General features: G+C 47.5%; 1 protein-coding gene and 1 non-coding gene across 2 annotated transcripts in view; one reads left to right on the top strand and one right to left on the bottom strand.

Moving 5' to 3' along the window:
* CCDC69 (coiled-coil domain containing 69) overlaps window positions 1-24,255 on the bottom strand; it is a 32,420-nt gene extending 8,165 nt beyond the window's left edge. The window contains exons 1-4 of the mRNA XM_072954427.1: window positions 24,056-24,255; window positions 9,372-9,441; window positions 6,666-6,772; window positions 6,073-6,160 (exon numbers count right to left, since the gene is read on the bottom strand). Coding sequence (XP_072810528.1) covers window positions 6,073-6,160; window positions 6,666-6,772; window positions 9,372-9,441; window positions 24,056-24,103 — 313 coding nt within the window. The 5' untranslated portion in view covers window positions 24,104-24,255. The remainder of the gene's footprint in view (window positions 1-6,072; window positions 6,161-6,665; window positions 6,773-9,371; window positions 9,442-24,055) is intronic.
* On the top strand, window positions 3,047-3,118 carry TRNAV-AAC (transfer RNA valine (anticodon AAC)). Its single transcript has one exon. It is a non-coding gene; the product is annotated as a tRNA-Val (tRNA).
* Window positions 24,256-24,893: the final 638 nt, after the last annotated feature.

Below are 24,893 nucleotides of genomic sequence, written 5' to 3'. Positions count from 1 at the left end.
AAAAGAGACAGCAGCTAAAATGAATACTAAAAATGTTCAAATACTCCAAAAGAAAGCAGGTTAGGGTAAATAGAGGACAAAAAGCAAAAAGAGAACAAATACAAATGATAGACCTAAATTGAACCATGACAGTAACATTAAATTGTTTAAATACACCTAATAAAAGACAATGTCAGAATAGGTTTTGAAAGAAAACCCCAGCTATGTGCTATTTAGGAGACGCCCACTTTAACTGTGTCAGAGGTCGGTTACAAGTGTATGAGTGGAAAAGCAACATTTCAGAAGAAAGAAGATTCTCAGGAATGAAGATGTGCATTGCATCATGACAAAGGGGTCAGTCCTCCAGGAAGACGTCACAACCTCCAATCATTCTTTAAAGCACATGAAGCAAAAACTGGCAGAACTGGAAGGAGATATAGACAGTTACAGTTGAAGATTTCAAGACTCCTCAGTATTCAAGAGAAAAAGTAAGCAGAAAATCAGCAAGAATACAGAGGAATTAAACAAAGCCATCAACAACTTGCTTTAATTGACACATGCATAAAATACTCAACCTTACAAAAGCAGAATAAACCTTCTTTTCAAGTGTACAGGAAAATCACAAGATAGACCATATCGTGAATCATAAAACAAGCTTAACAGATTATAAAAGGAACAAAATATAAACTATGTTCTCTGACCATAACAGAATCAAACTGGAAATCAATAACAAAAAGAGAACTGGAAAATCTCCAAACACTTAGCAGGAAATACACTTCTAAGTATTCAATGAGCCAAAAAGGACGTCTTAAGGGAAATCAGAAGATATTTTGAACTGAACAAAAATTAAAATATAAAACATCAATTTGTAGGAGGCAGATAATGCAGAGCTGAGGGGGAAATTAATACACTAACAGCTTCTGTCAGAAAAGGAGAAAGGTCTCAAACCAATAAACTTCTGGTTTAAGAAATTAGAAAAACAAGGGCTAAAAAAATATATAGCAAGCAAGCAGAAGAAAGGAAATAAGAGCAGAAATCAATGAGATTGAAAACAGAAAAGGAGGGGGGAAAAATCAATGAAACCTAAAGCTGCTTCTTACAAAAGATTAATAAAATCAATAAACCTCAAGCAAGCTTGACAAAGAAAAAAATGCACAGGTTACCAATCACAGAAACTTAAGAGAGGATATTATAGACACAGAAGATACTTAAAACAGTAGTAAGGGACCACTGTGAACAATTCTATGCACATAAAACCTGAAAACTTAGATGAAATGTACCAATTTCCAAAAAACTACAAACTCCAAGACTTATCCAAGGAAATCCTGTAACTATTAACGAAGTTGAATTTGTACTTAAGTACTTCCTGGAAAAGAAACGTGCAAGCACATCTTTTCTTTGTTTATTTGCTGTCTGTATATCCTCCTTGGTCAAATGTCTGTTCAACTCTTTCTGTTTCGCTGACAAATTCTACTGAATATTTTAAAATGATATGGTACCAACCCTACACAATGTGTTCCAGAAACAGAAGAGGAAGGGACATTTCCCAGCTCATCTCATAAGGCCAGCTTTACCCCAATACAAAAACCAGACAGATGGTAGAAGAAAAATACAAACCAGTAGCCCTTATGAACACAGATATATACATCTTCAGTAAAATATTAGTAAGTCAGATTTAGCTATCTATAAAAAGACCAAGTGGAGGTTTTGCCAGGAATGTAAGGCTAGTTCAAAACTTGAATTTCGAAACTCAAAACCTGAAATTTGAAAACTCAATGTAATCTACCATGTTAAGTCTAAAGAAAAACCATATGACTATATGGATCATAGGTCTAAATGTAAAACTTAAAACCATAAAACATGTGGAAGAAAATTAGAAGATCTTTGTTACCTGGGGTTCAGCAAAGAGTTCTGAGACATGACACCAAAAGCACAATTATAAAAGAAAAAATAACCAGGCAGGGACGGGTATAGCTCAGTGGTAGAGTGCGTGCCTAGCATGCACCAGGACCTGGGTTCAATCCCCAGTACCTCCATTAAAGATAAACACATTTTTAAAAAATCTAATTATCCACCCCCGACCAAATAAATAAATAAATAAATAAATAAATAAATAAATAAATAAAATTTAAAAACTCATAATTTACCAAATTGAAAACTTCACTCTGTGAAAGACAATAAGAAAATATGGGGCTGGGAGAGACCCAAACAGACTAGGGAGACAATATTTGCAAATACAAAGGACTTGAATCCAAAATATATAAAGATCTCTCAAAGAGTTAAGAACAAACAAGTTAATTAAAATGGGCAAAAGCTTTGAATAGACATTTGACCATAGAGGATATACAGACAGCAAAGAAACAAAAGATGTTCAACATGATTAGTCATTATTGAAACACAAATTACACCCACAATGACATATCGCTGCCTATTTATTAGAAGAGCTAAAATAAAAATTACTGACAAGTGCTGGTGAGAAGCAACAGTGGAACTCGTCCATCGCTGATGGGAACGTAAAATGATGGTGCCCCGGAAAAGCAGTTTAGTCATTTCTTAAAGAGCTGAACGTTTCTCATATGACCCATTCATTCCACTCCTAGGTGTTTACCCAAGAAACTTATGAACACGCAGAAACCTGTACACAAATGTTTAGAAGAGCTCTGTTCCTAAATGCCTCAAGCTGGAAATGATCTGAGTGTCCTGGGACAAGGGGATGAGTAAACACTGGATTACAATTCAGCCGTGAAAAAGAAAGCACTCGTGACACACCCAGCCACTTGGATGACTCTCAAAGGCATCGTGCTAAGGGAGCGAAGCAGATATCAAAAGCTATATTGTATCATTGTTTTGTATAGCAGTCCCAAAGACAAAACCATGGTGGTGGAGAACAGATCAGTTCCAGGGGTTGGGGTAGGGGAGGATGTGAGCACCTCCAATGGGCAGCCTGAGAGAGTCTTACGCGGGTGATGGAACTATTTTGTATTAGATTACAGTGATGGTTTCACGAATCCATACCTGTGTTAGAATTTATAAAACGGTACATCAAAAAGGGTCCATTTTAGCAGGGGAGGGTATGGCTCAGTGGTAGAGTGTGTGCTTAACATGCACGAGGTCCTGGGTTCAATCCTCAGTACCTTCATTAAAAAAATAAATAAATAAACCTAATTACCTTCCCCCCCGCTAAAAATTTTTTTAAAGAAACAAAAAAAGTCAATGTTAATGTATAATTTAAAAATGAAAAAGAAAAGAAAAGAAAAGAAAGCATCATCAAACATGAAAAACCACCACTAGCCTCTCCCAGTTATTTGTGTACTTCCCCCAAAACAAATAAAAGCCCATAGACTTCCCCCATGCTATGCTTTCATTCATTCATTGAATACATGCAGCACTCAGTACATGCCAAGCAATTTAAAAATAACGATGGAAGAATTCTGACAGATGGGAAGAACTCAAGGTGAAGGCAGTCCCTTCACCTCCGGAGTTTACACTATAGGAAAATTTTCTTATCAATATATTTACTAAAAATATCAAAGCTATGCTTTCCTTGGAGAAGAAAGCTGTTTTCCCATGAAAGCCTTGTGAGGGAGAGAAGGTAGATTTTAGAAATATAGATACTGAACTGAGATTCAAGGTAGATTTTAAACATACAGCAAGTTAACTAAGGTCAAGTAACAGGCCCACTTTCTCAGGGTGTATTAGTATTAAAATGCAACCCTTCAAATTTCCAGGGCAAGGGCTTCAATTCTATTTCAAAACGTTTTGTGCTAATGTTGCAATAGGTATCGAGATTCTTAACACTGTTTAGACCTCTGTTCTAGTTATTTCACTTCTGGGAATCTAAGGATATTTTGTAAAATGTGGACACATCTTTATGCAAAAAAACTTCAGTGCAGTTTTTCTTACAATAATTAAAATCTCCATGTCTAGATTCACAGAAAATAAGGAAAACCATGTACGTAATTGTCCAGCCTTTATAAACACTTTAGTAGCAGAAGCACTACTTGGAAACATGTTTGATACAATATTAAATAAAAAGAACAGGATATAAAATAGCCTTAGCTGTTTTAAAAGATGTAAAATTCTGAAAAAAAAAAGATGTAAAATTCCAGGGAAAAGTCATGCAAATACTGATGATTAAGGCGAAATTGATATGACATTTTCAAGGTGAATTTTCATAGCATCAAAAAGATAGATAACTTTCCCAAAAGAAGCGATACAAATGGCCAATATGCACGTGAAAAGATGCGAAGCAAAATTAGTCATTAAGGAAATGTGAATCAAAACCACAATGAGATACCACTTTGCACTCACTAGGAGGGCAATATAATAACAGCAACAACAAGGGTAAATAACAAGTGTTGTCAAGGATGTGGTGTAGTTGGAACCCTTATGTACTGCTGGTGGGACTAAAAAGTGGTGCAGCCACTGTAGAAAACAGCTTGGCGGTTTCTCAGAAGGTTAAGCATAGAATTACCATGTGACCCAGCCATTCCAGTCCTGGGCGTACAACCCAGAGGAACTGAAAGCAGATGTTCATTCAGGTGTTTATACTGGTGCCATTGTTGACAGTGGCCAAAAAGTGGAGGCAGCCTGGATGTCCATCAGTTGAATGAATAACAAAGCACGAGGTGTCCATGCACGAATATTATGGATAAATAAAAAGGAATGGAGTAAGTTTTTAAATGGGCAGGGGGTGGGAGGAATGGAGTGCAAATATCCCCTGCAGCATGGATGGCCTTGGAAATGTTGTGCTGGAGGAAGGAAGCCAGATGTGGGGGCCATAGGTTGTATGATTCCACTTACATGAGTGTGCAGAGTGGACAGAGCCTTTAGGCACAGAGCAGACTGGTGGCTCCCAGGTCCTGGAAGGTGAGGAGTATGGGAGGGGGACTGCTTAGTGGGTATGGGGTTTGCTTTTAGGGCAATGGGAGTGTTCTGGAAGTGGACAGTGGTGATGGTCACATGACACCGTGAATGGAGTAAATGTCACTACAAGTAAAATCTTATGTGTATTCTACCAAAATAAAAGATAGATGTACATAAACTCTATTACACCAACTCTACTAGGATGTTATTTTAATGATAAAATCATGAATATGGCACAGATTGTACAAAATGAGGTTCACTGTGTACGTATCATTGCTGTTATAAACAAGAGCAAAAATCTGAAATTACTGAAATGCCTAACCAAAGGGGCTCAATTAAATGAACAAGGTACCCAGTGGAATGCCACATTGTTACTAAACCTGTGCTACAGGAGTTCAATGACAAGATGTTAATACAATTCAAAGGGAAAAATCAATTTATCTCCTCCCCTCAGAGTGTGTGTGGGTGTGTATAGACGTCTATCCTAGGTATGCACACAAAAAAGAAATGACAGGGACCTGTATCAAAGGGGTAACAGTGACTAGTTCTGGGTGGAATTACACACAATTTTAATTTTCTCAGTAATAAAATAATAAGTGCTAATAATTACTTGCTAAGTATCTTGTGAAATATCAGGGACTGTTCTAGATTCTATCCATTAAATTAAATCATTTAATTCTCATAAAGACCCTATGAACAAGGGGTAACTAACTTCTTCAAGCTTACATAGCTGGTACCTGGTGGAGCTTGGATTCAAATCCAGGGACTGTGGCTGCAGAGTCAAGATCCAAACACTGTGCTATAAGATCTTTCTGTTTAATCCATACATTCTAAATTCTCTTTTAAAAGGAAAGAAACTTATTTAAAAAAAAATAAATCAACCTGACCATAAATTCTAAGAGATGTCATCACAGTCGGAAAGGAAAACAAAACAGACATTTAAAACTTCTCCTATTTGTCTAGGTTTTCCAAATTTCCTATAATGGATACAAACTGCTTTTAAAATGGAAAGAAAAAAGTAGCTCTCAACTAAGACAAAACAAAGCGTGGGGTCAGATTTTACGCCTGAAAGGACAAATCCAAGGACCTGCAGACTCCAGCCCTGAGTGACCAAGTGCGCGTGGACCAGAGGTGGGAGGGAGGGGCCCGTGGGCGTCCCCGAGTGAACTCAGCAGGTGGAACAGAAAGAGCCTGTTCCACTCCCTCCCTGGTGCACCTCGTCCTTACCTCGCAGGGCCTCCTTATGCTCTTCCTCCAGGACTCTTCGCTGCTCATCCAGTTTTTCTCCAAGCTCTAGCTCCCTCTCCTTCTCCACCTGGGGGCGGAGGGTCCCAGGCGGGATGAGATTGAGTAGGTTCAGGGCAGCCTCTCTTGTCCGCTCACTGACCCTTGGAGCTTTGCAGACGTTGGTGATCAGAGTCCCACCCACTTATCTGAGTGATGAGAATGACATGGGCCCAGAGAGGGCACAAGGCCTCCAAGACAGCAGGTGTGGCCAACTTGGCCCTCTTTAGGGCTTAGGGGGAGGTTCCCAGAGAATTATCAGGTAGAAAAGGATTTCAGAATCTTTCAATCCTGATGCCACTCCCGGCTGGAGGCCCTTCTGCTGTGTTACTGTTTCCCCACATTTTATTGCCTGGAATGAATATAATGAATCACATGCCAGCAGTTTCAAGTATTTGCTTAATAGATAAAGGGCCCCTTTCTTGGCAAAGGGAGTCGACAGATATTTACAACAACAATAAAACCGAAAGTTGGCCCTGGGTCTGGGATTTAACAAGGTTAACTAAGCAGGAGGAAAGAGAGGGGCTGGGACTTACCTGCTGCGCCCATTTCTTCCTGTCCTCTTCGTGTTGCTGGAGAATTCTGGTTATAGCCTTCTGGTGCTGCTCAACTTCCTCAGATGCACAGAGATGGACAGTAGTGGCTACAGGGGAGAAAGAGAAAAGCAATCACAGAGCGGAGGTTGGGTCACGGCCCAGCAAAAAGGGTGTGGGAGGCTGGAGCTAAGCAGTGGGGGGCCTGGTCTCCAGCTGGAGCATGGTTTCAGTTAGGGCAGCCTCCAGAGGCAGCCCCTTAAATCTCCCTGGCTTTGGAGACCCTCCTTCATGAAGTGCAGGGGCCAGTGGTCTCACTGTGCCCCCGGATCTACAGCAGAGCAGGTAGCTCACAGGACAGATTTGGCCCATAAAGGTCTGTCTGCTCTACCCAGTATCTAAATTAAAAAAAAAAAAAGTTGTGACCTTAATAACTTGGACAGCTTTTACTTAATACATTGATTTCCAACTTTTCTCTTTTTTCAAATTTTAATTTTATTATTTTGAACGGAGGGACTGGGGATTGAACCCAGGACTGCATGCATGCTAAGCACGCACTCTACCACTGAGTTGTCCTACCCTCCCCCAAACTTTTCTTGAAGAAGTCAAAGAAATGGCAGTCTGTGCCTTAGTGTCAACCAGGAGCTGAGCTGAGGAGCAGTGTCTCCCATCCATCCAGGTCGTGGCTCTGCTGTTTGCCACAGTTCTCATCTCTCCGTACAGAGGATATGGTTAGGGGCCATTTCGTCATGTCCTTTACCTGCTGGGTCCTGTGTCTGAGTGTGTGATCCCTCACCATCAGCATCCCTCCAGCTGAAGGCAGAGGGGCTGCTGTGAGTGGGGAGGAGGGGCAGGCATGAAGTCTAGCCCCTGTTTAGGGAAACTCCAAAATAGGCTGGGTGATGCCACTCTGAGTCCAACAGGCTCTGGGTCTGACCTAGGCAGGGACCCATCCTCTCTGTGCCTCAGTTACCCAATATGTGAAATCGGGAGGATAATAACACCTACCTCATGGGGCTGTTGAGATGATTTTATCAGAAAACAATGGCAATCAAAATCATAGCCACAGGTGAGGAATACTGAGTGCTTACCATGCTCAGGGACATGCCTGGCTCTGTTCCAAGTGTCTTCATCCTCACCACAGCCCAGTGCGGTGGGCACTATGACTACCCCCATTTCACAGATGTGGGAACTGAGGGACACAGAAATTATTCAAGTTGCCCAAGATTATCCAGTGCACAATGCAGGGAAAGGGTTGTCAACCTGTATCACCTGATTCCATGGCAAACACTCTGAACTACCAACTTGTCCTGCCTGCTTACACACAAAAGACAGTAAGTGTACAACAGCCAACATATGGAAGCAACCTCAGTGTCCATTGACAGATGAACGGATGGAGATGTGGTATACATAGACAATGGAATACTACTCTGCCATAAAAAAGAATGACATTCTGCCATTTGCAACAATGTGGATGGACCTAGAGGGTATTATGCGAAATGCAATAAGTCAGACAAAGACAAATACTGTACATTATCACGTTTATGTGGAATCTAAAAAAGAAAACAAACAAATGAATTTAAAAAGCAGTAAGTGTAGTGCCAGGCATTTGGAGGTACTCAGTAAATGCTCTTCATTGTTCACTACCTGTGACAAGCATTAAAGGCTAATTCCTAGCATTGTTAGTATTATTATAACTGTAGTTGTGATAGTATTACAGAACTCCACAGGCTGGATCAGGCACAGGGTATGATGAGAAATGTGAGGACAGAGGCTGTGGCCAGCCCATCAGGATGGGAGGACTGAGTCAGTGCTCTGGGTCCTCAGGGGAGGCAGCGGTCACAATCAGAGAGTTCCAGGCTCAAGGTCCCAAATATTGGTCACAAGCACAGTACCAGCCTGACCCCAGCTGGGAAGGAGCTTATTAAAAAAATTTGTCATCACTTACAAGGCAGAGCCTTCACTCCCACTCCTGGAGATTCTTATTTATTTGGTCTGTGGTGGAGCCCTAGAGTGTGTATCTTTGAAATCCTACCTCCCAACCCCCAGGAAATTCTTATGTAAGCCAAACTGGAGAACCTCTGAATTCTGGCCCAGTGGAACTTCATATACAATCTCCCTGACAGCCCCCAGGTGGTAATTAAACACTTTTGGAGATGGAGCGCTCATTCTATTTACGAGGTAGCTCGGATGATTTTAAACCAACAACCACATAAAAAAATCTTTTGAGATTGAACTGAATTCTGCCTGCCTGTTCTTGCCATCTTGTGCCCTAGTACTGACCTCTGAGTCACAATGAACAAGTCTCATCTGTCTTCTCCATGAGGGCACTTCAGTCACTTGGAGAAAACTGATGTGTTTTCCTGCAACATTTCCAGGTAGAACATCCTTTGTTTCTTAACTGCTGCTTAAAGGATATGGTTTCCAGATTCCTTACCAGCCTGATTTTTCTCCACTCTATTCCCTCCAATGTTTCTGGATTCCTCTGCAAATGTACTTTCCAGAAATAAACTCAGCACTCCAGGTGTGGTATCAATAGCTGGGAACAGGGAAGAGCTATCACCTCCCTGATTTTAGACGTAATACTCCTACTAATGTAACCCAACTGAGATCTCGTGAGATAGTTAAATAGCTATATCTCATCTGTTGATTATAAAATAGGAAACTTCACAGATGTCATGGAGGGCATTTATAGGGCTGGCTACTCACCTGTATCACCATTGAGGGGACCTAGCTCCTGTGGCTCTGGTCTGGGTGGCTGATCTGGTCCTTGGGGCCTCTGGAAGAAATGAGACAACAGTGAGGATGAAAGAAAAGAAAGTAGGAAGTCAGCATGAGGATGGATGCGAGGGCAGGATTCTTCCAAAGGCAAGACAGGAATTCCAGTTGTGCCAGCCCCTGCCCTGTGCCCAGTTCACTTAGGCTCCTTCCCTCACCGTCCCAAGGCAGCACCCTCTTTGCAGGGAAGGGGTTCCCAGAGCAGGATTTCTCATCCTGGCCAGGGAAACCCTCAACGGGGAGTTTGATGCTGGTTGACCTCTCCTTAGATTCTTGTGTTTTGGCTCCTGCCACCAACCATGGCCACCTCTTCCTTCTCCAGGGACTTGGCCAGACCTTCTGCTATCACCTTCCCCCGTTATGGCCTTCAAGTGTCCTAAAACTTCCCACACCCTAGTTCACAGACAATTCTCCTTTTTTCTCAGGGCCTGCAGCTACCACAACTTCCAGCCAAGCTCCCTATATTGAAGGCAGAGCATCAGAAGTTTGAGTCATGGTTTTACTGTGCTGATTTCCTGCTGCGAGGCGCTGTCCCTCACCTACAAGGAGGCAGTAGTACTTACCGTGACAGATGGGGCTGAGATGATATAATGAAGACGTGTCAGGCACTGTGCTATCTAATCTACACAATCTTAGCTGATCTTCAGAAAGACCCTGCAGGAGGGTATAGCTCAAGTGGTAGAGCACATGCTTAGCACGCACAAGGTCCTGAGTTCAATCCCCAGTACCTCCTCTAAACATAAACCTCCACTCCCAAATAATACAAATATATTTTAAAAAAGAAGGACCCTGGGAAATATGATTATCCCCCAATTTAAAGATGAGAAGGATGAGGTAGGTTAGGGTTCAATCAAAAACAAGATCAGGGGACAATTGGCAGATATTTGAGCCACACCTAGTAGGCGCTTTAACCATCCTTGGCCAGGGTAGGTTGAATCTGATCAAAGGAGAGAACTGAGGCAAAAGGGCTTCTATTCCCCAAAGCAGTGTCAGTGGCTCCCACATTTCAGTTTTTATAAATAATATTTTTAAAGAGGAGAGTTGATATGGGCTGACAAGTAAGGATGCTGAAAAAATTTATTTACAGACTATTAACTAACATTTCATAAAACAGAAGACACCTTAACCTTCCAAAATACATTGAGGGAGCTCAAGACGCTTCTTCCAGGAAAGGGGAACTGACATCCTTACTTGATGTTCCACACACACTCACACCTTTAATTTTCTTATTTCACCCCAGAGAGGTGAGAAGTTGGCCAAAGTCTGGCACTGGCCACTGGACCAGCATCCAGGGTAGAAGAAAATATTTAAGCCGTTCTGCATACTTTTCAAAACATTCTCAGATATTAACTAGACTTATTGTAATTAGACTTTAACAATGTCCACAAGTATTGACTCATTAGGTTGTATGTGTAAAACTAGTATAATGTTTTATGTCAATTATACCTCAAAATAGTGTTCTTTAAAAAAAAAAAGGTATTCTAGGCCCCATTTTTTTTTAAAAAGCACTTAAGTCAGCCTATGAAAAGGCTATGAAAGTGTTCAATTGTAAATTATCACTGTAAAAGAAAAACTTCACCTTTTATTATGATAACAGGTTAAGTAATTATTAGAATAAAAATGAACAATTTCCTGTACTCAAGAACGACTGACATGCTGCTGGAAGGCACACTTCTGGCTGAGGAGGGAAGAGAAGGGAAGGCTTCCAGAACATCGTGCTCCTGTCTCAAAGTGCCCGGCACAGAGCCCGGTGCAGCGCGAACCCTGGAGACCTGAGCGAGGCCCAGCGCCTCCCCCGGGCACACCTGACAACTGAGCCCTCCCTCCACCCGCCATGGGAAGCCTCAGCCCTCCTGCCCAGGGGGGCAGGGGATGCTTGGCCCTGGCGCAAGCTGTCAACACAGACCTCTGGGAAGCGACAGGAGCCAGCCTCTCCCCCTCGGGGTGGGAGGAAGGAGGGAGATAAACGTCAGTGGTCGTCTTGTCCCTGCTATCACCACTGGTTACACTCATCTGAGCAACATTTTTATGGGAGTGAGATGTTCTGAATTCCAGTCACAGCTTTTCCACCAACTTGGACAAACCTCTTCCCTCCTCGGGGCTCCTGCTTACTCCTTTGTGCAGTGGAGGCGAGGAGGTCTCGGCTTCACCCAACAAGGCCCATGGCATTCAAACTCTGTCATCTCAGCCTCTCTCAGCCACACTGTGAGGTGAGGGTTATCACAAGGGAGGAAACTGGAGGTCGGGGAGGTGAGACACGGTCACGTGGTGCCTCGATGTCAACATCAGCGTAAGAACCAGGACTCAGCAGGTTAGAGACTGGAACACTATGGTTACGAAGTTTGGGATTCTAAAATCCCCCAGATCTGGATTGAAATCCTAAATCCACCACCATGTGACTACACGGCCTCCCTGAGCCTTGGTTTCCTCCTGAGACTGTTTTAAGGATGCGATGAGATCAGGGACCTATAAAGTCTGGCACACTCTAGGGCTCAAACGTAGCACACATTTATTACTTCGTATTTGAAAAATCTGGCAAGAACAAAGACCCACAGTGCTTTGCTAGACTTCTTAGGCTGCCATCAGCCTCATGTTGCCTGAAATAAGATCATAAAACTCATATGAAATCGACTTCTCCCAACTAACAATCCCAGAAAGTGAAAAACTTCTCCACTAACAGCTTCCAGACCTTTAGCAGGACACGGCCATGGGCTTGAATCTCCAGATCCTGACAGACCCACTCCCTACCCAGGATAACTCCTCAGAATGACATTCAAGATCCATCAGAGTCTGTCCTCACTCTAACAGCCTCCTCTCCATTTTCTTAAGTTTAAATATTTGCAAACACCTTTTTCCAATTATAGCAGTAGTGACTAATATATATTTATTTATTATTGGAATAATATATACTTCTGTATATCTTACTTTTTTCAAATATGAGCAAATGCTACATGACATTAAATATTTTAGATGAATTTCACCACTTAATCAATAATCCACTGTGGAATGTTTATGTTATTTCCATTTTAATTTTCAAATCATGCTTCAGTGAACATACTGATTTACAAGATTTTTTTTACACATTTAAAATTACTGGCCCTGTCCTCTAGAAAGTTTCTACCAATTAACTCTCCCACTAACAGCACACAAGAAGGCGAGTTTGACTGCAACCTTGCCAACCTGGACTGGCAGCATTATTATTAATAATAATAATAATAATAATAATAATAATAATAATATTTATAATTATTTATTATATTTATATTATTATATATATTATATATTTATAATATAATATAATTATTATTATTATTATTTTAATGTTGCCAAATTAGCTAGGCCAAAACCAAACCAAAACAACCTGCTGGACTCCTGGCCCCAGCACGCACATCCATGAGCTCAAGAGCACCCCGACATGGCATTCGGTCAACATTTCTCAGGCTCCAGGCCCAGCTCATGTATGATTTCTGCTTGGTCTTGTCCTAGGGCTCCTGTCAGCTCTACACTCTGGGGCCTATTCAGACACCTACGCAAGCAGGGACCTGGTCACCTGTGTTTCTCCTGCTGCTCCAAGGGGGCTCCTTGATGACAGGGACTAATTTTGAAATCCACTTTGGATTTGCCCCAGTGTCTGTGATGATGCCCAGAACAGTCTTTCTAGGTATTTCTTGGCCTAAGATAGGGCCTCCTGTGTCGGAACCACCTGGAGCGCTTACTTAGCATAGCTCGCAGGCCGAGTCCTAGAGCTCCGGAATCCAAGGCAGGTGTGTGTGTGCTGGGAAGCGCCAACCTCCAATCTACCAATCCAACCAGCTGACCTGGAGGCGCACCAAAGCCTGAGGACACACAGTCCAGAGCTGAGCAGGAATTGATAAGCAACCACTGTATGGAAAATTCCTGTGCTGGGGCCTTGGCTGCTTCCTCCTCAGAGGTCATGGCACAGAGTCCACCCTGCAGCGGGAGAGGACAGGAGCCGGGAGGGGCCACAAGAATTTCCCCTTCCAAAAGTGGAGTGGGGAGGCCTTGGGCTGGGAGGGGCATCCGGACTGAACTCTGGAAGAGGGATGGCAGCTTCCTGTGTCAACGGAAACTTGGGAGAAGCAAGCCATGAGGCAGGAGCTTAGCAGCACCGGATGGAGGGGGAACCTGGACATGGAGGGGGAACCAGGACTGGGAGGGGAGGCCGGGAGACCGAGGTTCCAGCTTTACTGTGTGACCTTAGGGCAGTCCTGCCCCTCTCTGGACCTCAGTTTCCCTATCCCTGATGGGTCAGGGTGAGAACAGACATTCTCCTCAGTCTTTCTGGACTCCAGGGCAGCCCTTCAACTAAGAAGGCCGGAAACAGGGCCCCAATATCTTGGTAACATGCACAGTTCTAGGGCCCAGCTCCTTGTCAAGCCGACCAGATCCCTGTTCTGAGATCAGCCAGAAGAAGCAAACCTGGTCTTTGGTAGAACCGGGCCGCCAAAAGCAGACAGAGTCTCGGCAGAGGGGAGGACAGAGCCAGAGCTGTGGGGAGGGCAGACAAGCCCAGACTGGTCCCAGGGAGATCCCTTCGACTGTACTCGCATGTTGGAGGGGAAACTGGCCACCTGGAAGGAACCAACAGGATGCTGTAGGAGACTCAAACCAAATTACAGGAGGGACTATCACCAACAGTTGGTCAGCCTTGAGAACAGGCCAAAAAATAAAACAAAACACACCTGGGCTCTGTCTTCAAATCCCTGCCATGAAGTAGAAGGTGCATGTGTGTGGTCCACAGTCTTGGAGGGCAGGATGATGGCTAAAGACTAGAAGTCTCAAGAAGTTTTCAGGGCAACATAAAGAATTTCAGAACTGCCCCTAACAGAGACAGGCTGCCTTATTGGAGAGTGGGATGGGGTGGTGGTAGTGAGCTCTCCATCACTGGTAGCAGGCAAGAAGAGGCAGACTTCATTTTGCAGGTTGGATTGAATGATCTCAGAGGACCCTCAACTCCAACAGTCAGTCGCTCTATGAAGTATCCTTGATGCTCAGCAAGACCTCCAGGAAGCATCAAGTGTTCAGCTAGTGCAAGTGCTATGTAAAACCCACCAACATTAACAGTTTCGGGGGCTCTGCTGAGTATTATTCAAGTTGCAGTACTTTGCAGTGAATTTTCATAGTCTCATACTAATGCATCTGGGATCGACTCCTTGACTTCCCTCAAGTTCCAAGCCTCACCAGGGAAGAATGAGGAAGGCAGAAGCAACTTGGATAGAGGTTGCCCAGCTATTCCTCCCCTTGGGAATCCTACTAGGATGGAAGCCAGGAGTAGCCCTGAGGATGGCTCAGCCTTTCCTGAAGACACTTGGTCTAACCTCGCTTTAGAGACCGTCACTCCATCCTTTTCACGGGCCTTCGGGCGCTGTGTATTTCTGAGTGGTGTGACTTCTATCCTTATTATTCCTGCTTTGCTTTGAATATTTAGTAACCAAAGGACCCTTAAGAGTTCACCTAGCCCCTCCACTGCCCCCATCGACCACAGCCTTGGCTTCTCTTGGCCATATAGTTCTGTCACACCCACCATGGCTGAGGAGGGTTTACTGGGACTTACTGGGACCCAGAAGACAGAGTTGGAAGGGCCCCTGCTGACAGTTTATTCTAATTCCCACCTCCTGCTTCCAGATGGAGAAACTGAGGCCCAGAGGTGGGATGGATGGGGCCTGTCCGAGGCCACAGAGCAGGGGAGCAGAGATTCCACTGGGGAATCCAGATTGAAGGCAGAGACTAGAGTCCCTTCTGCTTCCTTTGTGCGGACACCAGATTGATCCAAGTGGCGGAATGGTTAGAGGATTTGCAGCCTCAAGGGACGCGGTCACACCCCTCTGCAGTATCAGAGCTGTGCTTCTGGTGTCTGGACTCAGCGTGGGTGGGGCCCCGGCACCAGCAGTTTCGGGACACGAACAACCACAGGCACAGCCCATTGGCTGAGGGTAGAGACAGGAAGGAGGTGGGGGCGGAGGCCCAAGGGGCCCTCCGGGGCCTCACAGAGAGGAAAGGCAGGGCCTCCATGGTCAGGGCCGTGGAGAAACGCTAGCATTCATACCCAGACTACAGAGGCTCAGATGGAAGAACACCATAATCACAGCCCTCAGCTTCTCCATCTCTAGGATGGGCAGAGTATTCTGCCAAATCAGTGGCTCAATTCAATTTCATTTTCACACTGCCAAGGACACTGAAGATTTAGTCCAACTCGTTCATTTTACAGAGTGGCCTCAACATCACCCAGTGCCTGCAGGGGGTTACACCAATGTAACCCAACGAAAGGTAGGAGCGCCAGCCGGCACCACTCAGCTGTGTAAGGGGGGCCCCGCCAAGTCCCTGAACACCTGCAATGTCCCCAGAGCACCCCAAGGCAGGGGCGGATGTGGTCTCCATCTCTCCTATCCGACCACTCAATGAAAGATCTCAGCGGAGGACAGAACCAATTTCCTTCCTATGCACCTGCTGGGCCTGACCACGGCAGTGGGGAAGGCCTCAAGTGCTGGGTCCGACCCCTTGGGTACAGATGGAGAGGCTGAGCCTGTGAAAGAGTTTCCAATGTACCAGATTTCCTTCCTTCCTCCCTACAGCCCACCTTCTCCTGCTCCATATCAGCTTCCCAAGGGGTCTGCCTTAGAGGGCCCAGAGGTGGCAGAGGCCCTCGGCACCATTTCCGGCATTTGGGTCAGCCTGTCAGGCAGAAAGACTCTGAAGGAATGGAATAGAAAATGGTGTCAGTGACCATGGTGAGGGAAGAGATAGGCTAAGGGCACAGATACATGACCAGATAACCACCTGTCTTCCCAACCCAGGCAAAAGCCCCAGGGGGAGTCCAGAGTCGGGGCTCAGGCTTGCTACTTGCTTGCTGTGTGACTTTGGGGAAGTGCCTTCCCCTCTCTGGGCTTCTGTTTCCTCCTCTCTAGGGCATGGAGTTGGGCAACGGGATCCATCAGGGCCCTTCTGGTTTTGGTATGCTGTGAATGCAAAAGAACGGGCAGAGTGAGGTCATCCTGACACCTCATCTGCTATCAATCCTGTCACGCTCCAGGCAGGGCAGGGCTGGCGGCTGGACACACTCAGCTGTCAGCTCCGCACGAAGAGGGCTTCTGGGGAGGACAGGAAAGGAGGGATCCTTGCTCAGGAGGGGCTGGGGTCGGTGTTGGGGGGTGCGGTCCTGATCCCTTCGTACCACCCTCCGTTCCTGAGCTGCCCCTGTGTGGAGGCCGTAAAAGGCAGGGAAGGACTGCCTGGAGCAGAGAATGACAGAGCCCAGCAGCCACCTCCCAAGGTACACGCAGCATGTGCTTCCCTACCCCACAACGGCACTGCCCGCAGAGAGAGGCACCGTTAGTAAGGACAGGGGTGGGCATCTCCAGGGTGCTCAGGGCGGGGTCACTGGGAACAGGGAAATGCTGGAAACCAGCTTCATGTCCACAACAGGGAACTGGCTTGATACACTAAGGGACATAACAACAGGCAATGCGACTTCAGTGTTTAAAATAACAAAGTAGACATTTACATACACAGGTGGAAAGGCATTTGGTAGAATATCTATATGCAAAAGAAACTGTTTCAGTTGGTACATAAACGCACAGGAAAAGCTATCTAGAAAAGCACACGTTGATGGCAGTCAGTTGTCATCTCTAGAGAAGGGACTAGAATTGTTGTGGTCAAGGAGGGGAATGTTCAATTTTACCTAAATTCTTGGACATTTTGAAACAACAGTGTATTCAAATTTGATTTGTGTACCCAGAAGTTAACACCAACGGGAAGAACAAATACCTTTCTTGGGACCTAAAAGCAGCCAAGGCAGGCATTTTACAGGTGGGGAAATCAAGGCCCGGGGCGAGAACCAGCAATCTGAGATCAAACAGCAAGTTAGTGAAAAAGGCAGGAGCAGGGCCCACTCTTGCCCCCGGGTCCAGTGCTCTTTCCTCTGCAGATGCGGCAGCTGGTGTCTCAAAGCATGTGGGCCTTGTCCCAGCACCTCCTCGTCTGCAGGGCTCCCCACTCGTCCGCCAAGCCCCAGCTCCACAGGGGAGGCCCTGAGCTCTTCAGGCCCATTTCAACCGGTGGCAAGGTAGGGGAGGAGCCAGAGAGGGTGGGGAGTCGCTAAGCTTAAAACATACATTTCCTAGGACTGTTGTAACAAATCACCACAAAATTGGTGACTTACAACAACAGAAAATTATTTTCTTACAGTTACGGAGGCTAGAAATCCAAAACCAGGGTATCAGCTGGGTCGGGTCCTTTGGGTTCTGTTCCACCCACCAGCAACCCTCGGTGTTCCTGGGCCTGCAGTTCCATCACTCCAGTCTCTGCTTCTGCCATCCCATGGCCTCCTCCTTCTGCATCTGTCCCCTTCCCCTCCTCTTACAAGGACACACCATCGGATTAGGGCCCATCGTCTTCCAGTATGACTTCAGCTCGACCAGATTACATCCGCAAAACCCCTGCTTCAGACAAAGTCATATCCATAGGTTGTGGGTGTACGTGAGTTTTGGGGGGACACTATTCAATCCATTACAGGTGGCTGTTCTGTTGTTGGGGCTATCTCCTCAAGGAGAGGGCAGGGATGGGGTGGCACAGGGCAGCGGAGAAACAACAAGGAGGTCTACGAGGTCCACTGGACGTTCTGAAGAAGAACTTCGCTGCTGGGGAGCAGGGCAAACTGCAAGTAGGTCAGTTTGTACAACACTTATCTGGGGGGGAGCATGGATGTGGGATGGGCGTTTGCAGTATAGTGAGGCGTTTGGCCTAGATGTTCTGGAGGGTTCAGGTTTGAAAACAAAGTGACACAAGATAAAGGATTTTTAGGGATTCAGATCCAACCTGGTGAGAGAAGTCGGGAAGCCTGTCTCCAGGTAATGGATAGATTTAGACCTCTCTACGCTCAAGATGGATGGATTTCCTCTCTCTCCTTCTCTCTGCCCGCGGGGTTGGGGGTGGTCCCAGGAGCTCCCCCTGCCCCCACTTGCTGGTCCTGTTCCAACTGGGGTGGCTCACAAGGCTCTGAAGGTGGAGGACACTGAGGACAAGGTACAGGCCTTGAGGATGGAAACCCAAGAGCACCCTGAGATGTCAGAGCCAGAACTCGGCCGTCTGTTAGACTCTTCCTTTCATGGGAGGTGACCCTACTTTTTCCAAGTTTATTTTTTGAACATGAATGTTCATGAATTTTACACTGAGGCCCCTTGGAGCTCTTTTTCAGGCAGATATCAGACTTTTGTTTACTAGCCAACCTATCAACGCTGAGCTGTCAGGTGGCAGCCCTCCCTACCAGGAGTGTCACCATCTTGACTTACTCAGCAGCCTGCTTGTGGACCACTAATTTGAAGTTTTATCCTTTCTGGCCCTTTTTATAACCAAAAAAAAAAAATACAAGTGCTGATGTGAAGATGGGCCCCAAACTCAAGACCCAGTTGAGGCAACGAAGGCCATCCTGAGGTGGCTGGGGGACCTCCGCGACTCACCTGGGCATTCCACTACAAAGGAACAGAATTAAAGACTTACACATGTGCAGAAAATGTGCTACCAAGGGTTGTGTCTCCAAGGCAAGGATTGTTAAAAATTCTTCTGATGGGTTTTAGGTCACAGGGCACAGATGTCCCTTTATACCATAGAAATCTGGCGCTCAACCTCACGAGGTTTTCAGAGGGCCTATGTATGGCCCCCTGTGTTGGCTTTAACTGGGATGATTTTTTTGGTGAGGGGTGGGCTCAGAGGCCATATACGCACCAATGTCCCCACGATGTTTGGGACGGAGGGCTCGGTGCCCAAGAAGGGCAGCCTCTTTTCACAGTCCCTCTGTCTCCACCTTGGCAAAGCGAGTTAAAAGGTCAAATTTACCTCCCTCCTACCGACCGGGTGTCAGGGGCCCTGCCTCCTGTACCCCACTCACCCTGACACAAGTGCCTGGCCCCTACCCACCTTCAAAACCCAGCCAAGGTGCCACCTCTCTCTGAAGGCCTTCCTTCCACCCTCCGGTCCCCTCTGGACTCTAAGGCACGCGCTCTCTGGGTAAGGATGAAAACACAGGGTTTTCCAGAATAACAAGGGTAGGCGTGGGGAGCATAATCAGTCGTACCCAGCCTGGTTAAGTGAGTCACAGAAAGTCCACAGAACACTAAGTGGCCATTAAAAATCACATTTCCGGGCATTACCCAACTCGGGAGAACGCTCCCAGCAAAATATTAAGTAACTAGAATATAACCACTTAGAATATATTCCCACTTCTGTACAAACAGTTACACTCACATATACAGACAAAGAATAGAAGGAATGACACTGAAATGTACACTGGAATGTATATGCACATTCATGATGGGATTAAAAGTCATTTTTAAATTCTTTATACTTTTCCAAATTTTGAGATTTTTGCCTCCAACACTGTAATAATCAGAATAATTAGATGGTTTAATTGGGATCCTAAATATTGGCTAGTCCTAGGCCTGCACCCCCTCCTCTTCTATTTTTGCCAAAATCTCACCTGACCTCTGCTTGAACTCCTCCAGGATGGGGACTCACAACCCTTCTTCCTCATGAGAAGTAGGCTCTGGCTCCCTTAGTGTCCCTTCACTGGCCACACTTCTGCTTTCTGGAACAACAGAGGACAAGGCTGCTCCCCACACCCATGCTGCTTGACAACACTTCAGAAGGTCAAAAGCAGTGGCCAGGCTCCAGGCTTCATCTTCGCAACCCTGACAGCATTCCAAGGACATGAATGCCCCCTGTCCCCTGCATCCCTGTTTGCTTTCCTGGGGTACAATCCAGGCTGTGATATCCTCCCCCACATGCCTTCTTATCAAGTGTGTGCCACTTGCCAGCCAGTGGATCAGGGATTCTGTTACATGCATTCTTTCGTCTCATCTTAGAACCATCCTGTGGCCCAGGAGCTAACATCACACCTATTTTATAGATTTGGAAACTGATGCCCGGAAAAGCCAAGTCCCTTCCATGGTCACTTAATGGATCCACAGTGGAGCCAGGACTGAAGTGGCACCTGGCCCAGAGTCTGGTGAGCTGAGTTCATAAATGAGTCTGTGAAACCAGTTTTAAAGGCCATGCCCTTAGGGTCTATGGTTTTGTATCAGAATTAGTCATGCCCATGCCAGGCTCTTCCATGCCGTTTACTTCTGCATCTCTACCTCTCTTTCACCTGGCCTGCCACCTGGACGTGTTCCTGAAGGGCTACTGAGAGACTGACAGGTGAGAACCTGTTGCCTGAGGCCCAGCAGGAGCAGTGCTGAGCCAGGTTCTCAGATGCCCTGCTCAGGGCTGAGTGCTGTGGCCAGAGTGGAAGCCCTGGGGACTGGGGGTCCAGGTGTTAACACCAGGCACATGCATGGGGGGTGACCATGAGGCACTGCTGTCCCTCCCCATCACTGCCCAGAGGGGGCTGGTAACCTGTAAGGGACGGAAGGCCCTGTGGACTCCCATGTCACCCTACAGGCCTTGGCTCCAGAGGAATCCAAATGGAACTTTGCCTTTAATTTGTTTCCTTGGCCCCTTCCCTTTCTGTCTGGCCTTCTCCCAAGTCCTCCCAGGGGATGTGGTCACATCAGCCACAGTCTCTGCCAAAAAGCATTTAGGAAGAACCACACCATGCAGGTGGCTTGTCAGCATTCATGCCCAGCCTGCTAGGGATCCCCACTCATTCATTTGCTGGGGTTTCAAACTGTCCCCAAAAGTTCCAATAACACTTGGTCCCAGGTCAGGCCTCTCTGTAAGGCCACCAGGCATTGTCAACTGCAGGACTCAGCAAACCCTTAGGTCCTGGCCTTTGGAGGGACCTTGAAAAGCCCTAGTGGTCAAGCCCCTGTCCGTAGGTAGGGCAGTTTTGGCCCCATTCCTCACTGCCAGCCACCTCTCCCTCCACAGCAAGCACTGTCAGTCTGTGTTTTCTCGGGCTCAGCCTCCGCACAGGCTGTCCTCTCTGCCTCGACTGGGTAACTCCCACCAAACCCACAACACTCAGCTGAGGCATGCCCATTCCTCACCCGAGAAGCCTCCCTGTATCTCTCAAGGCTGGCTGAGGCACCATGCTGCATCCTGGGCTGACCCCTGCTCTGGCTCTCCTGGGGCCCTCCTTCACGCCCTCAAATATGCATGAGGCATCTGCTCTGGGCTCTGCGTGAGGCGGTGAGCGCTAGCTGGGGAGGGCAGAAATCCTGGCTTCGCTGCACAGCTTGGCCACCAACTGGCTCTATAATTTTGGACACATCACTCCTTCCTGAACCTCAGTCTCCTTGCCTGTAGAGTGGGGGAGATTCGGCAGCTCAGCTTGGCTTCCAGGCTTCTGTGAGGTCAGCAGGATGTGAAAGTACTCTGTCAACTGCCACTCAGGGTGAGTCATTGTTGTGACCAGAGCCTCCCGCGGGGTGAGCTCACTTTTGTACATCCCATCCTCAGAGGCTCCTGGGCGCCGAGAGTCTCCTGAGGATGGGCTTGGAAGCTCACACCTTCCAGGGGTTGGCATCTGGATGAGCACCTGGGCAAAAGCACAGCCCGGAGGGATGGAAACAGGCATGAACTTTAAACAAAACCAGCTTATGAATCCTTCCACACAGGGGCAAGGGCCTGGCGCTGCTGGGAAAGGAAGGCAGGGCGGACTGCTCTGAGGCAACAGAGTGAAGGCGTTAACGCCAAAGGGCTTTGAAATCAACAAGAAGCCGCTGGAAGAGCTGAGTAGGGGCAGAGCAAAGAACACTGGGCTCGGGGACTGGGTGCCTGGGTTCTGCTCTGTGACCTCAGTCAAGACCCTTCCCTCTCCGGGCTTTAACCTCCCATCTATACGTCGGTGCATCAGCCCAGGTGGTACCGAAGGCCCTTTTCCAATGGGAGAGTCTGTGCGGACTTAACCTGCCTTTCAGGACTTAGGACTGGTGGTCCAGTTCAGGCTGTGCCAGGGACAGACAGAGACAGCTGGCGAGGCTCTCTGAAAGGCCAGGAGGCAGGGGAACCCATGCTCACTGTGGTCTCCTCTTCCGGACTACGGGAGAGTCAAGGCCTGGAATAGGGCTCCTCCTCCAGTCTCCTCCTGCCACTGCGTAGATGGAATTCACCCTTGGCCCACTTTGCAGGCTGAGAGGTTGACACAGGTGCAGAGAACACAGACTCTCAGACTCATAGCAATCGTCCTGCTCAGCCCCCTCTCTCTCCACACAAGAGGGAGAAACTGAGGCCCAGAGAGCGGTAAGGGCTTGCTTGGGGTCACACAACATGTTTGTGGCAGAGCCAGGATTAACACCGAGGATCGATGTCTAACTATCACCAGCTTCGTTGTAAGGCTCCAGCCAGGCTCACGTTCACCTGCGCATCATCCCAACAGCCAGCACTCTGCTTCCGCTGAGAGGCAAGCCTCAGTTTCCCTGTTGGAGCCAGGGAACATGCAAGGGTTTCTAAGTCAGAGCTTGGTGAAGTTTTTTTTGAATGGGGAGTGAAGGAGGGGCAAGGAAAGTGGGGGAGCATTGAACTTGGGACCCACACTCATCTCCCTGGACTAGGCACAGGGCATGGAATAGAATCACCCAGCTTGGGGACAGAACTCCATACTCAACAGGCAGAAAAGCTTGTACACAGGCACAAGCAAAGCAGCAGAGCGACAGGCACTCAAGTCCACCGAAAAATCACTAGTGTCACAGTGTAGCATCTCCAGGGGACCAGTCATCAAGTTTATAGGACCACCTATTTTCACCCTGTTGGAGAGCAGGCAGTAGTAGGAAAGGGGTCAGGACTTGAGAGTCCTCCCTGCCCTCTCTGTGCCTTAGATTGTTCCCTGAGGAGGTTGTCCTCCGGCTCCAGGCTCTGACCTTGCGAGGAAGTCAGACCCCAAGGGGCAGCTGGTCCCACTGCAAGAAACCCGAGTAGCTAGCGTCTCTTGGGCTCTAACCCAGCTCAGAGGCCCCTTGAGGGAGGGACAGGAAGGGAGGGAAGGGCAGCAGAAGGCGGTAGGTCTCCTCCCTCATCGGCCCCTCCCAGCTACCCCCAGGACAGCCCAAATGCACCGGCTCTGGGGCCTGAAAAGGCTCTAGACCAGCGCTTCTCAAACTTTGAAGAGTATTGTAATCACCTGGGCATCTTGTTAAGAGGGAGGTTCTGTTTTAGCAAGTCTGCGGCACGGCCGGCCGGAAATTCTGCTTTTCTAACAGGTCCCAGGTGACGCCAATGATGTAAATCCGTGGACCACTCTGCGAGTAGCAGCCCCAGAGATTATCTGCCCCTTACTGGTGGGAAAGCCCAAGGCCCAGAGAGTTCAAGTCACATGCCCAAGGCCACACAGCCAGCAGCCCCAGACCGACGGAAAAGGGCACCTGCCATAGACACTAGACATTTCCCCAGTCCGCCAGCCAGAATTAGCTGCCCTTTCCCGGCCCTGGGGCCGTGCTGGTAAACTCGGCTGCCCCGCGCGGCTCAGCCCAGGGCCGGGGGAGGGAGCGCCGCCCGGCCGAGCCTTCCTCGCGTCCCTCCGTGCCTGCCTCTAGCCCGGCGTCCTCCGCCCGGCGTCCCCGGCCAACCCGGGACAAGCCGGGGCGCCGAGGGCGCCCTGCGGCGGAGCCGTTCCGCGCCCCTCTTCCCTTGAGAAGGCAAACTTCTCCGCCGGCGCCCTTTACCTTTTTGGGGGGTTTGCAGCAGCTCAGCCTGCTGTGTCCGCAGCCCATCCTCCTCCGGGGGCTCCCGGACGCCGCCTCCCAACTCCGGGGCCCCCAGCGGACTGTGCTGTCCGGGCCCCGCTGCCCGCTCCGCGCCCGCCGGTCGGGGCCGCGGGCGAGACCCTGAAACTGAACCTGGAAGCGCAGACTTGAGCCGGAGCTGGGGCAGCCGCGCGCCGTAAATACCCGAAAAGCAGGGCCTCGGCGATGCCCGTGGGGCTTTGGGCGCCGCCGCCTGAGGCAGGTGACCAGAATTTTCGTAAATGATAGGAACCTCGAGCCAGGGCAGAAAAGATGCCTAAGAACAATGGATGCTTTTCCAGGCCCTCAGCAGACAAAAGGTTAGAAAAAAATTTAAAACAATTCTTAAATAAACACAACAGCTACCACTTATTGAGAGTTGTTTTCTGTCCTAGCTTCTTTTTTTTTGTCCTAGCTCCTTTGCACATATTGTATCTATTTCTTGCCATCTCCTTGCAACAAAAGTATTATTGCCTCCATTTTACAGGTAAGGAAAATGAGGCTCAGAGATGTGACTTCCCTAAGCTCACATAGCTAGTAAGTACCAGAGCCCAGATAAAATTCAGTTCTGACTTCATCCACTTCCCTACAAATAAGCTTCCATCCGCTTCCCTACAAATTCGTAATAATGAGAAGTTTAATTCTAATGCCTCCTCACTTCTGGGTCCATAGCTCTTTCCAGCTGACAAGCATCTGTAATATTCTATTCTGTCCATCTTGAATAGATGTTACCCATCACAACAAATTTATCAGGCAGACAGGCAGACGCGGGGATAAC

The sequence above is a fragment of the Vicugna pacos genome, chromosome 3 (assembly GCF_048564905.1).
Source record: "Vicugna pacos chromosome 3, VicPac4, whole genome shotgun sequence".
NCBI lineage: Eukaryota > Metazoa > Chordata > Mammalia > Artiodactyla > Camelidae > Vicugna > Vicugna pacos.
This window is presented reverse-complemented; position numbering and strand designations above follow the sequence as displayed.